At 37.6% G+C, this 12,415-nt stretch overlaps 1 protein-coding gene across 2 annotated transcripts in view; it reads left to right on the forward strand.

Annotated features, from left to right (window-relative positions):
• The first annotated feature begins 1,047 nt into the window (after nucleotides 1–1,047).
• Nucleotides 1,048–12,415, forward strand: part of TRPC6 (transient receptor potential cation channel subfamily C member 6) — a 105,991-nt gene continuing 94,623 nt past the window's right edge. The window contains exon 1 of one of the 2 annotated variants that reach the window (XM_016134006.2): nucleotides 1,048–1,734. In XM_016134006.2, coding sequence (XP_015989492.2) covers nucleotides 1,565–1,734 — 170 coding nt within the window. In that variant the 5' untranslated portion in view covers nucleotides 1,048–1,564. The remainder of the gene's footprint in view (nucleotides 1,735–12,415) is intronic. The other variant, XM_016134005.2, reaches the window with a different exon arrangement.

Genomic DNA, 12,415 nt, shown 5'->3' on the forward strand with positions numbered 1-12,415 from the left:
TCCTTTAGTTCTTAATATACCAGCTAAGTCAAATGCAATAAATTTGTGATCTCTTTCTCCCCCTGTCTTGATTGCTGTTGCTCACGTTTCCCACAACCATTTTATTGTCTACCCTGACAAAGGTACCTTTACCAACAGGATTTCAGACAGTCTGGCTTTCTTCAATCCATTCGCAATGTGCTTCTGATCTTTTCGCGTCTAGCTTCTTCCCACCAACATCTCTACTTAACTAGCCGCTTTTTGGAAAGGCCACTTGTAAACACCCAGTCTTAAGTAGTCAGTCTCCATTTACTATCACATCAACTTGTCTTATTTTCATTGTAGTTGTTTTGTCTCTGATATTTTCTCATTTGCTTGTTTAATCTCTGTCTCCCTCTCTTCCATGAAAACTCTGTGAAGGCAGACAGGAACCTTGTCTGTCTAATTTGCCGTTTTGTCCCGAAATGGTACTTGGCACACAGGAGGCATTGATTAAATATTTGTTGAATGAATGGATTCTTAATTGACTATTGCTTGAACTACTACAGATACTGATTGATCCTTGTTGAGTTTTTTTAATTCTAATGAGTATAAAGATTAAATCGGAATTTAAAACTAAGTCTTAAAATTAAAAACAGTTTGGGAATGTGGGAAACATCTGGCAGAGAAATAATTCCGACATTTGCAGTGATGGAAGGAAAATTTTTCTCTTAAGTAAGCAGGTTGTTGGCCTCTATTGGTATCATCGGAAAATGCTTGCCTATTTTTGTTGGTTTGCTCAAGAACTGGAAACATCTGGCACTGGAAACTTACAACGTTCATTTTAAAGTGAAGAGTTGTAATAACTTTGGGGTTTGAGTATGGGAGAGAAAATGCGTTAAGAAAATGAAGGCCGTCTGGAGAAAGGGGAGGCTCGTGTCTCTTTTAAAAACCAGGTCCCCTTGATTCTTCAAGTCTTACTTAAGAGAAGCTTCCTAGAAAGTTCTTAATTTGTGTGGTTTCTAAATAAGCAGACTTTTAGAGCCAAAAAAAAAAAAAAAAAAAAAGTGTGTGTAGCTCCGCCTAGATTAGGTTCATCCTGGCCCAGAAAGTTGTAGCTACAGGACAGCTTTGGCTGCTGCTTTCTAGAACGTCGTTCGGATCCCTTTAAAGGTGGGGATCATGACGGAGGATGCGGGGGAAGAAGGCGGGAGCCAACGACTGGAGAGTCTCGGTTGACATAGTAACTCTTCAGTTCCGTCTCCCTCTCTCCGGGCTCTCAGGCTCCGGGGCCGCCGGCCGCCCCGCTTGTGCTCGCTCAGCCGGATCCCGACCGTCTCCTTGCGGGGTCCCTTTGGCCGGACGCGCTCAGGTCAAGGTCCTCTTTGTGAACCCCTAAGTGGTGACTTCTCTGGCTAGTGGCAAAGCCACTCTCGCAGCTCAGAGCGCCGGGTGTCCGCACCCCCTGTGTGACCCTCGTCCCCTGTGCACCAGTCTGCCCCTGACCAGCTCGGCGGGTGACGGGGACCCTGCGCACCGCGTCCCCCTGGAACTGCCGAGGTGCATCCCACAGGACTGGGACCTAGGCCAGTCCGGAGTTCCCGCCATGAACCAGAGTCCAGCGTTCGGGCCCCGGAGGAGGGGCTCTCCGCCGGTCGTGGCCGCGGCTGGCGCGCGGCGCAACGAGAGCCAGGACTATCTGCTCATGGACTCGGAGCTGGGAGACGACGGCTGCCCGCAGCCTCCGCCGCCTCTATACCGCTACTACCCTTGCTTGTAAGTGCGGGCGCTGCAGGCGGGTGGGTGCTGGTTGCGCCTCGGGAGGCTGTGCGCTCACAAGAGTGTAGGAACCAGATCGGCGCGCGTCTGAACACGCATGTGTCCTTCCGAGAGCTCGCGAGCTTGGGTTGGGACCCCAGGGATTGGAGGGGCGCGTGCAGGTCTAGGTTTGCTCCTAGTGAGCAAGTACAAATATGTTTGCCCATGAGAGTGAGACCGCGGTCCTCCACTGCAAGTACAGGTCATCAGGTGTCTGGTCAATTTCTTCATTCTGGATGCCACACCATATCCTCAAAAAATCCCAGTGTCGCTGCGCCAAAGGCATGGTCTGGGCAGGGAACTGATTCGAACTTGAGCCCCTGTGAGCCCATGTGTGAGAGATGACTAAAATGCAAAGGGTCTTTGGCTCTGCCTCTGCGCGCCTGGGAAAACTCGCGACCCAGTGCGCCCAACCGTCAGGTGGCGCGCACAGGTCATCTGGACTACAGACGGAGGGAAAGTTCGAAGATGTGAGTGGGAGGGGGCAGACATGTCCTGGGGACATCCTCTTCCCGGCCTCCGGTCACTAGGTTAAGTTAGAGAAATAGGACTTCTGGCTTCCCTACCCGCAGAGCAAAGCTTTTACCGAGGCGTCCAGGGGGGAGATGAGCCTGTTAAAGATGAGGGACAAGAGACCAGTGAATTGTAGAAGCGAGAGAGTAGGGTTATTTGTAGTGGACTATGAGAGTAACTACGAGATTTTATTTTATTTTATTTTTTTCCTTTCCCAAGGGTGGCAGAGGCGGGCAAAGGGCGGAATGAGGGAGAAGTCTCCCCTCCCTACATGTCTGGGCCTACACATGCAGCTGGCAGATAACGTTTCTGCCTATTTGCTTTTTAACTTGATTGGGTAGTCTGGTTTCCTGAGATGTCACATCCATCCACATGCGGTTTCCCTCCAGAGGAAAACAGCTTTCAGTAGCAGTTCCTTAAGCAGCTCTAGATGTGTGTATGTGGGCGGTGGTTGGGGGGGGCATATTTGGGGGGGTTCATTTCTGCTCTCATGGGCTTCTGGAAGAACCTCACAATACATAGGATGTACCTTCCTATGTTTAGTCAAGGCTGCCTAGAGTCAAGGCCTGCTGTGGTTCCTTTTGACAGTTAAAAGTGAACCCCAGAATAGGGTGCATCTAATTTTCTCCAAGGTAAAAGAAAATGTTAGAACTAGTTTTATTCATCTATATGCTGTACAATTTGCAAGCATTTACTATTACCTATCTTTTTTTCCTTTTTTAAAAATTAAGATATATCATACATGCTATCAGATTCACCCATAAGTTATATAGTTTAGCGGTGTTTAGTATATCCAGAGTTGTGAAACCGTCACCAAATTCCAAAAGAAATTGTATACTTGACTTTAAGTTAGTGACTGTTTCTATGTCTTATAGTACAAAGCATCTCAAACTTTAATGGTTATGTGAATTACCTTGGGATGTTGTTAAAGTGTGGATTCTGATTTGGTAGGCAAGATTCTGCATTTCTAACTCTCTGAGAAATGTGGAGGCCCCTGGTTTATGGACCATACTCTGAGTAGCAAGGAGAAACATGCCAAGAAAAAACTGAAAGAAAAATAAAACGATCCTGGATGTTGTGAATACAGTTATTTTCAAATTTACTTTGAGGGTATATATTTAAACATAGATGCACTTTTTTTTAAATTGACTTAGACTTGAGATCTGCTAAGAGGGTAGGTAATGTTACCTGAGGCTAAGTTAAGCAACTTAAAAAAAGCTATCCTGCTTTTAAAAAGTTGACTGTCCCATAGACAAGGTCTTTTTTTTTTTCTTTTGATCTTTTGATCAGTCAACAATCACTCATTATTGTGACTGTGGGAAAAATAATTTGATTTAAAAAACTTGTTATATATATATCGATATGATATATATATATTATATATCAATATGATATATATTATATATATGACTAAATAAAGTAATAATTCCGTGTTGTCTTGAAACACTTTTCCCCAGTGTCTTTTTCAAATGTGATTACCGTCTTATTGATTTATCTACTTCTTACATTATCTACTATTTAGAGAAGTATTTTTTCTCCCTTAGCTCAGGAATCCCAGGTCAGTCTTAATGGATAGACCTGGGCAGGAGAGAGAGGAACAGAAATAGTTGGATACTTCAATTCAAATTGGAGCATTCCCTGTGTCATGTCAGAGGTACTATAATAAAGTTAAAAGTGAGCCTTGTTCCAGAATTAGAGTTTGGTCTTGTCTGAGTCTATTATTTCTAAAATGTTCTATAGTTACTTTTTATCACTGTTTATCTGGCAAAGTTTTTATTTTTTCCAGTTAAAAAATCATGTAACTGAAAAATTTTAACCAATAAACAACATTATTTCATGCCTGTGATATATGAGAAAGAGCTAAAGAAAATTATTTCCCTCCGGTAGAGTACACAATTAAACCTTTCCATATGCTTTTGACTTGCACTTTAAACAATTTCATTTATTTTCCCAAATTGGGAGGTATATTATTTGTGAAAGTGGTAATACTTTAGATATGTTTATTATCATTTTCTCAAGTGTCATTTCACCTTACAAGATCACCTTATAAATTTTTGCAAGTTGTCAATTCTGTGGGATAAATTCAATGACTCTTGCTAAAAAATTGTTTCATAGGTTGCTTACTTAGAAAGATTTTTAGATATATTTGTGAGTATTTTACACTGAAAATTGTGGCAAATTATCTTGTCTGGGAGCAAGTAGTAACATTTTGAAATGGTGTTTATAAGAAAAATCTTTAAATTCTACCCCTTTCCAAATTTTAATTGGAAATCAATTAATATACTCCATTTGGATCAGTTTGTAATGGTGATTATTAGCAAGAAATGGTCTATGTTCTGCTAGAATCCCAGATATATCAGAGAGTTCCTTCGTTTAGAACTTAAAAATGTCTCTAGTCCATCTCTTCTGAACATTGGGAGAATTCTGGACATAAAAAAGATAATGTTGAGGGTTTCTAAATTCTCAAGATCTGTAACGCAGTCCAACTAAACATTTGGGAAAGGCTAACTAAATAATTATTAATATTGAAACAGTAAGCTATTTGTAAACTGAAGCTCTGGTATATAGTAGACAGATAATCTAAAAATCTTATTGCTAGGTTACGAACACCTAGTACTGCTGGATAAAATATTTACACTTGATCTTAGCCAAAAGACTGAGATGTAATTGGATAAAATATTTAAAATAATTTAAAAACATTACCAAATTTTGCAAAAAGTAAAAGGGATTACCAAGTGCCAAAGCAAAGAAGTTAAAAGCCAGAGCATATCCTGTGACCTGACGGGGTGGCTGCCTTGGGGATTATGGAGTGGAGTGACCAGAAGTTTGGAGTCTGATGTCCATGTAAAATGGAGGCCTGGTTTCCAGAGGAGGCAGAGAGTTGGAACTGAGACATCCTGCCCTTCCCCAGCGCTCCCCCCACATATAACCAGGATCCTAAGTTAGGCTGGAAAAATATACCACCAGCACAGAGTGAGAACAAAAACTTCGTTAGTAACAGGAGAAGAAATCTTCCCTAAGAATTTTATCTTTTGGACCCATGTGTCATGTGAGTTTTTGTTTTTGCTTTTATTTTTTACATTACTTAGTTGACCTAGATATCTTCCAGCTGAAAAATACCCCTAGGGCTCCTAGAAGAGTAAAACACAAAACCATTTTGAGAGAATAGTATCAACCATCTTGACTACCAAGGATTTTGAAGAAAACAACATTAAATCTAAGAGCACAGCTAAAGATACACTCAATATAATACATGACAGAACACACAAGGAAACAATCAGTCACCAATGAGAGTCAGCAGATGATACAATCCATGAGGGACAGCCAGCATATGATGTAACAGAAGTATTGGATTCTTAGGAACTTGAAATAATTTTACAATATGAAAGAGAATATAAAATACATATGTATAAAATGGTAAAATATATATGTCAAACCCTAAAGAGAAAAAAAAGAGTAAAATTCACGCTAAAAAACAAATAGAAAATCTACAAATGAAAATATAATTTTGAGATGAAAAACTCAATGGAATGGTTAAAATACAGATTAGACATAGCATGTGGCAACACTCTTAATGAAGAGATGTAAAGAAATGGAAGATATAAACATTATTGAGTCATAGAAAAAGAAGGTAGAAGTTATAGAAGAAAATATAGAGAATGTGGGAGAGGCAACAGGATAGGTGATAATTTTCCAGAAATGATAAGTTTATGAGATACAGTGATATTGGTGCAATACAGAAAAATAAACCCATTTTGAAATTACAGAACACTAAAGATGAGAGGAAATATTAAAAGAAACCAAAATACGAAGGATATGAATGAATAAGTTTTAAAATTAAAATATATATTTAATGGAAATGCACTCATAATGTATCTTGAAACCTAAGTTATATAATGTGTAACTTGTAAGAACCATATATAGTGTTTCTTTTACATAAAGGCATTGTTTACTCTCTGGGTATTAATGTAATGTTTTATACAAAGTTGGTGCTCCATTGCTGATAGGACCTCTTTAAACAAGGATTCTTATTTAAAGGGTGACTTATCGTTGAAGCACAGTTGTAGGAGAAACTCACAAAGATTCTTAATTCTATTCTCTATTTCACATGACAAAACACAAAATGACATTTTTTATGGGTCCTGGATTCTTTAAAATTTTATTGACTTCGGACTGGTTTTGGATGAAATCTATTTATGAACACGAGGACTCAGACTTTGAACTCCTAATTTAAGAGACCACAGATAAATAAAATTCCCCAAACATAGCCCTTTTCTCCAGGAAAAACACATCTACATATGAAGAAGCAAATGAAAGTTTCAGATTGCAGGCTAGTAAATGTATTCTGACAATAGGTGCTGATCGGGTGCACCATTCTTCTGAAGTTTTAGATTGAGATTAGAATACGGACTCAGGCATATGAAACATTACATTTTTACCTGCTTGTTAGTTTGCCCTCATGTTTGCCTTCATATGTCTAATAAATATGTCTATTGGAGCATCTATTACACTCTTTTACATTTATTTGTTTACATATCTCCCTTGACTAGACTCTAGAGATAGAGCGATCCTCCATCCTTCTACACCTAGCACAGTGTCTAGTAGAGAGGAGGTATGAATTGATTTATTCCTCAATAAAGACATGATCCTATGCTAAATATTTATTCTAATAAGGAATAAAGTGATGCTGGCTCTTTTCATAAAATAGCATTTGAGACTTCCAAGTTAGTCAGAAGAGTCAATGTCCACATAGAAGTTGACACCCATATCTTATATTCTAGCTGCCTCTCCCTTGAGATTCACTTTCTTCTGGGGAATATGTCAGTGATCACTGCTGCTACTACTGCACTGCTCTTCTTTTAGCTCTCTGGCCCAACCTCTTCTTTTCGAGTTCCTTCTGCTCACCTCAGTTGAGGATGTATCTTTACCAGGACCAGTTAGTGCTCAGGGATAACCAAAAGGAATTGACATACAAAGAACTCCTTGTTGGCTCTAACTGCTCTTCTTGCTTGAGTATGGAATCTTTTAAGGACTGACCCCTGTCTAGTACCAAGCTTCATCCAAATAGCAGAGAGCATTCTTCCTTCTTTTTTTTCATACTACCCCCCAATGATCTAGCCCTTAATAAGTCCCAGTCCAGGTAGACAAAGTCCCCTCTCCCTATCCAGTGTAAACTATGCCTTTCAAACTCCATTTCTTTTTGTAGGATCTCCTTCTTTCCAGGATCATCGGTATTAGGTATCTTCATTCTTTTAAGCAAAGACCCCACCTCTACCCATAGAAGCATGGCTTTACTCTCTAACTCCAAAGGGGTAGGTAGTCACATGACACCATGACCACCCAGGTTATAAGGATAAAATCAAGGGGTTCATTTCCTTACAAAAACATACTTATCAAATGATAAATAAAATCAAAGGTGGCATGCGTGGTATCATGATTTCTTATACCTTTTGCAGTGGTTTGGAATTTAGAGAGAATACTAGTATTTATTATATTCTTTTAAAATAATATCTATAACCATAAAGCAAAGACCTGCACCTTGGTTAAGGGTTTGCATTTTCAAAGCTGCTCCCAGAGGAAAAGCAAGTGTAAAAATCACCTTTAGATCTGCTTCTCTTTCATTTAGGAATCCACATCTCCACCAGCCACTTGGGTTAACAATGGGTCTCTTTCAACTGCCTGCTTTGGAGTTCTGTGTTCTACATGACAAAAACCACCTATTTTGTTTCTAAACCTCCCCTGGCTTGAAGTAATCAATATCCACTGCTAATGAATTATTATCATGAAACTTATTTTAGGGGACCAACATTGTAAGTCGTGGAGTTATTGCCAGATGTGCCAAAATGCCTACATTTATTCTGTAACAGAATGTTTGTTTACCTCTAGGAAGACATTACATAATTTTTTTCTCTAGACAGTTATGTTCCTTGAGTTATAAGAAGTAACTTCATAAGGCAATTCATCTTTGTTCCTTAGAGAGTAAATCATAAAAGGAAAACATTTTCATAAGTCTGTTCTCATTTTTCTCCGTCTTTCATAAAAAATGCTAAATATAATTGGATCCAGTTGGATAAAATTACCATCTGTGATTGCTCTTTGTTTATGAATCTTCTGCTTGCTCTTAGTACATGGAGAAGTGCTCATCTATATGCCCAATTACAATTAAACTTTGGCATCTAAAATTTGGTATGCTGTTTAAGACTCTTAAACCATTCAAATGGATTGAATGGCATTTCTTATAGACTGTCTGCTTAGCATATAGAAATGAATGTTACCAATACCCATACAACATATATGAATGTGATATAACTATTCTCTACCTAATTTAGGTAATTCAGGACAAAGAGGAGAAATCATGGTAACGAGAGTTACTTACAGTTCAGTGCAAGTTACTGTTTCTGTGGAGGACTAATCTAAAATATTTACATATATTTGGGGTTGCTAACATTTTTTTTGAATACCTACTCTGTAGCAGATCCTTTTCTAACTGTCATACGAATGTGATTTGCTCTTTAGAGCAAATGACAGTACTTAAATTTAGAGATATCAAGAAATGTTTAGAAAGTTACACAGCTGGTCAGTTTTGTATAACAACTGACCAGTGGACAACAACGAATACATCTTACATAGCGCAGGCTGAACACATGGACAGGAAGGCTGGCAGGTTGCACAGAGTTCCCTGTTCTTTCAGCATCTTATGTAATCATGCTTGTGCTGGGCACAGCTGGATACATGGTGGGATGTTCTCTGGAAAGCCTATTCATCATTTCCTTTCCTCTCTCTCCATAGGTACTTGAGAAGCCACAGGTTGGTTCTGATCTATTGAATCAAGATTTCTTGTTCTGGTGCTCATTATATCTAAGTTATACTCTTGGTAACAGGAGAAGACAGGAAGAAAGGTTATAAATAACAGTAATACACATGTTTAACTTTTGCCTTGTGTTTCTATTGAAATCTTAATCATCTTTGATGGTCAAGCTTTATATTCTACTTCTTTTAGTAATTCATTTATTTATTCCTTTATTTTTTATGTTATTATGTCCAATAATAATAAAAATAGTAGCTAGATTTATTAGGGGCTTCTATGTGCTAGGCTTTACTCTACTTTATAGATATTAACTCATTTTAAAACTTATAACGAACCTATGAGGTATATACTTCTTTAATCCCCATTTTACTCATAAGAAAAAAATACCACAGAAAAGAGAGATTAAGTGACTTGTCAAAGATTACACTACTAGTAGTTGATAGAAGTGGGAAGACAGAAAGAAAGAAGCAGAAGATTCTATTTTATCACTTATTTAGGTAAACAGTGATAGGTTTTGAAAAACTGCCAATCTTTCTTACCAAAGTAAGATATACCAAAACTAAGTAATCTGTAGATTATTTTACCAAAATGTCCACAAATTTATCATTACTCTTTCAAGATTACTCTTGATTTCTATCATGTGGATGAAATTGCTTCTATGCGGTAATGCGGTTGTTTCAGAAGAAACAGACCTGACTCAAATGGTAATGTGAAACTGGAGATTTCATTGCAGGATTTACATAATTTAAAAAAGCATTTTACATGGTATTTATCTGAAAGTGTATATTGCCAGACATCAGTTACAGTGTGATAGTCATGTTAAGATTGATTGCCTATTCAAGACAGATTTTGTTTCAATGACAACAGCTCTGGATTGCGGCACAAAGGGCATTTTGTCCTGATGTGTAGTGGGTCAGCACAAAACCCTTGCACAAAAGTGTGATGAGTTCTCTTCATCAGAATTACTAACAAAATTATCTTGAGAGTTATAATAAGAATTGGAAATGACATGGTTTTAAAGCTCTTTTAAGAATTCATTTTGGTAGTTAAACTGTTACAGATAAATTTATTTTTATTATTACTATGCTAACCTCTTTGAAACAGAGTTTTGCATTGATTAGGTTGAAGGGCAGTGGTGCTGGCTATGAAGAAGAGCTTATCCCTGAGCAGTGCGAGAAACTCTGTTAACTACCCAGGAAAATGTTTTCTGCAGGTCCCTTTTACTTGGAGGGGCATTCAGGGCTAGACGCTGTATTCTGAATTGAAGGATGCATTAATTGTTTTAAACAAATATTTGTTTAAGCTCCTTTTGATGTGCCAGCCACCACATTTGGGAACCACAAACATTATATTTTATCATGTCTAAGATTCTATCAATTGTAACCCGCTCTGATATTAGATATACTTTTGAAAAGAGCAAAAAAATAAAAAATAAAAAAACAAAAAAGTTCTATTGATTAAGCTATACCTTAGATTTTTATTTTATACCTATTGAAGCAGCTCTTTATGGTTAATTAGATATAGATTTGGGTCACATATAACTCTTTTGCACATACGGAAAAAAAAACCTAAAGAAAAAAATTTGGTTAAGGTATTCCTAAAGCTCCTTCTTAATCAGAGATGAATGTTTCTGGTCACTTTTCAACGTAGAATCTTCAACACCCAGGTTTTTCTACATTGTCTTCTTCTTGTACCGAAAAGGACATTGGAGGTACAGCATTTCTTTAAAGAACGCATGATAGACCAAAAGTCTTTTGGCGCTAGGCAATTAAACTGACTTTAGAATTACATGGAGCTAGACTATAACAGTTCCTGGATGTTGCTATACAAATCTGATTCACTACTGTTCCTCGTGGATGTCCTACCCTCCCCTACACACACACGTACGTGTATGTATGCGCACACATATTTGCTTCTCAGGCTTGAAGGCAGTGCTTAGCTACTGTTTCCAGGATTTATTTTCAAGCCACTGTCATCTATTCTGAAACTTTGGATGCCATCGCTTTTAATGCTTGTACACGCACTGACAATGAAAATGATGTCATGGTAATGAATGACACATTACTGGCAACGATTGCAAGAAGGCTTAGGTGATAAGACATGTTCTCTTCCAGGCAAGTTAAAATGGGAGAAATATGTGTCTTAAAATCAGTGAAATATGATGTTTGGTGTGCTAGGTAAATGAGAGAGGAGATGAGACGTAAAAGATTACAAGGCGCACATATCCTTTATGGTATGTTTAGAATTTAAGAGGTTTAAACTTTATTCTTTATCTGACTGTATAACACAAGTAAGACTATGACAGTCTTTTGTTTTATTTATATTAGCTTATTTGACCCTCGCAGCAAACTTGTGTGATAGGTAATATTATTTTCGCTTGTAAATGGGGAAATAGAAGTTCAGAAAGGTAAAGTAATTTGCCTAAGAATTTCTAGCTCTCAAGCATCTGAACCAGTACTTGGACACGTATTTGATTGTTTTGTTTGCTAGTTTGTTTTTGACCCTCACTGTCGGTACTCCTTGCCCCCAGTGGAAGGGCAGCTTTATGAGGGCAGAGATCTAGACCGTAAACAGTGATCAGCATTCAGTGGGAACTCAAAACATGTTTTTTGGATAAATGAATCAATGTCTCCCTTATACAAATTGATTTCATGGACTTTATCTTTAAAATTCTTTCCTCTCTAGCCTTATAGAGTGTTGCTAGACTTTGCCTTCACTGTGTTTTCACTGCAGCCTTTTCAGAAATACTACAATATTGGAGTTTTATATTCTTGCAGCTTAGGTCATTTAATGAATTGTAAGAGCTTTGCAGTATATGCTTGGTCTGTTAAATATTTTTATATAATCCTACAAACAAGTAAATATGAATATAAACTCGTTTTCTTTACATTGTATTGACAGAACACCCGTGAGGATTTATCTTTTTTGTTTTTACTAAAACAGCAAGAGGAAAGTTACTCAAATTTTTATTTAAGTTGAAAGAATTTGTGAAAACTGAAATTCTTGAGACCAAGATTTATTATATCCAAGAAATTCTTAAATACTTAAATGAAATAATTTAACTTAAAATTCAGAAAGAGAGAGAAGAACAGTTAAATGAAAATTGTCTAAAAGTTACAGTTACATATTATTGGTAATGTAACTTTGATTTGGACAAGTTGTCCCTAGGCAAAATTTATAGACAGATAGTTGATTATCATTGTAATCTGACTTCCAGAAATTAATTATTTTCAAATTGGATTACAATTTTCCTCATACCCAGAAAGACTTAGAAATGATTCTCAATCCCCTTTTTATAGCCAAAAATCTGATATATGC

Source organism: Rousettus aegyptiacus, unplaced genomic scaffold, assembly GCF_014176215.1.
Source record: "Rousettus aegyptiacus isolate mRouAeg1 unplaced genomic scaffold, mRouAeg1.p scaffold_m13_p_5, whole genome shotgun sequence".
NCBI lineage: Eukaryota > Metazoa > Chordata > Mammalia > Chiroptera > Pteropodidae > Rousettus > Rousettus aegyptiacus.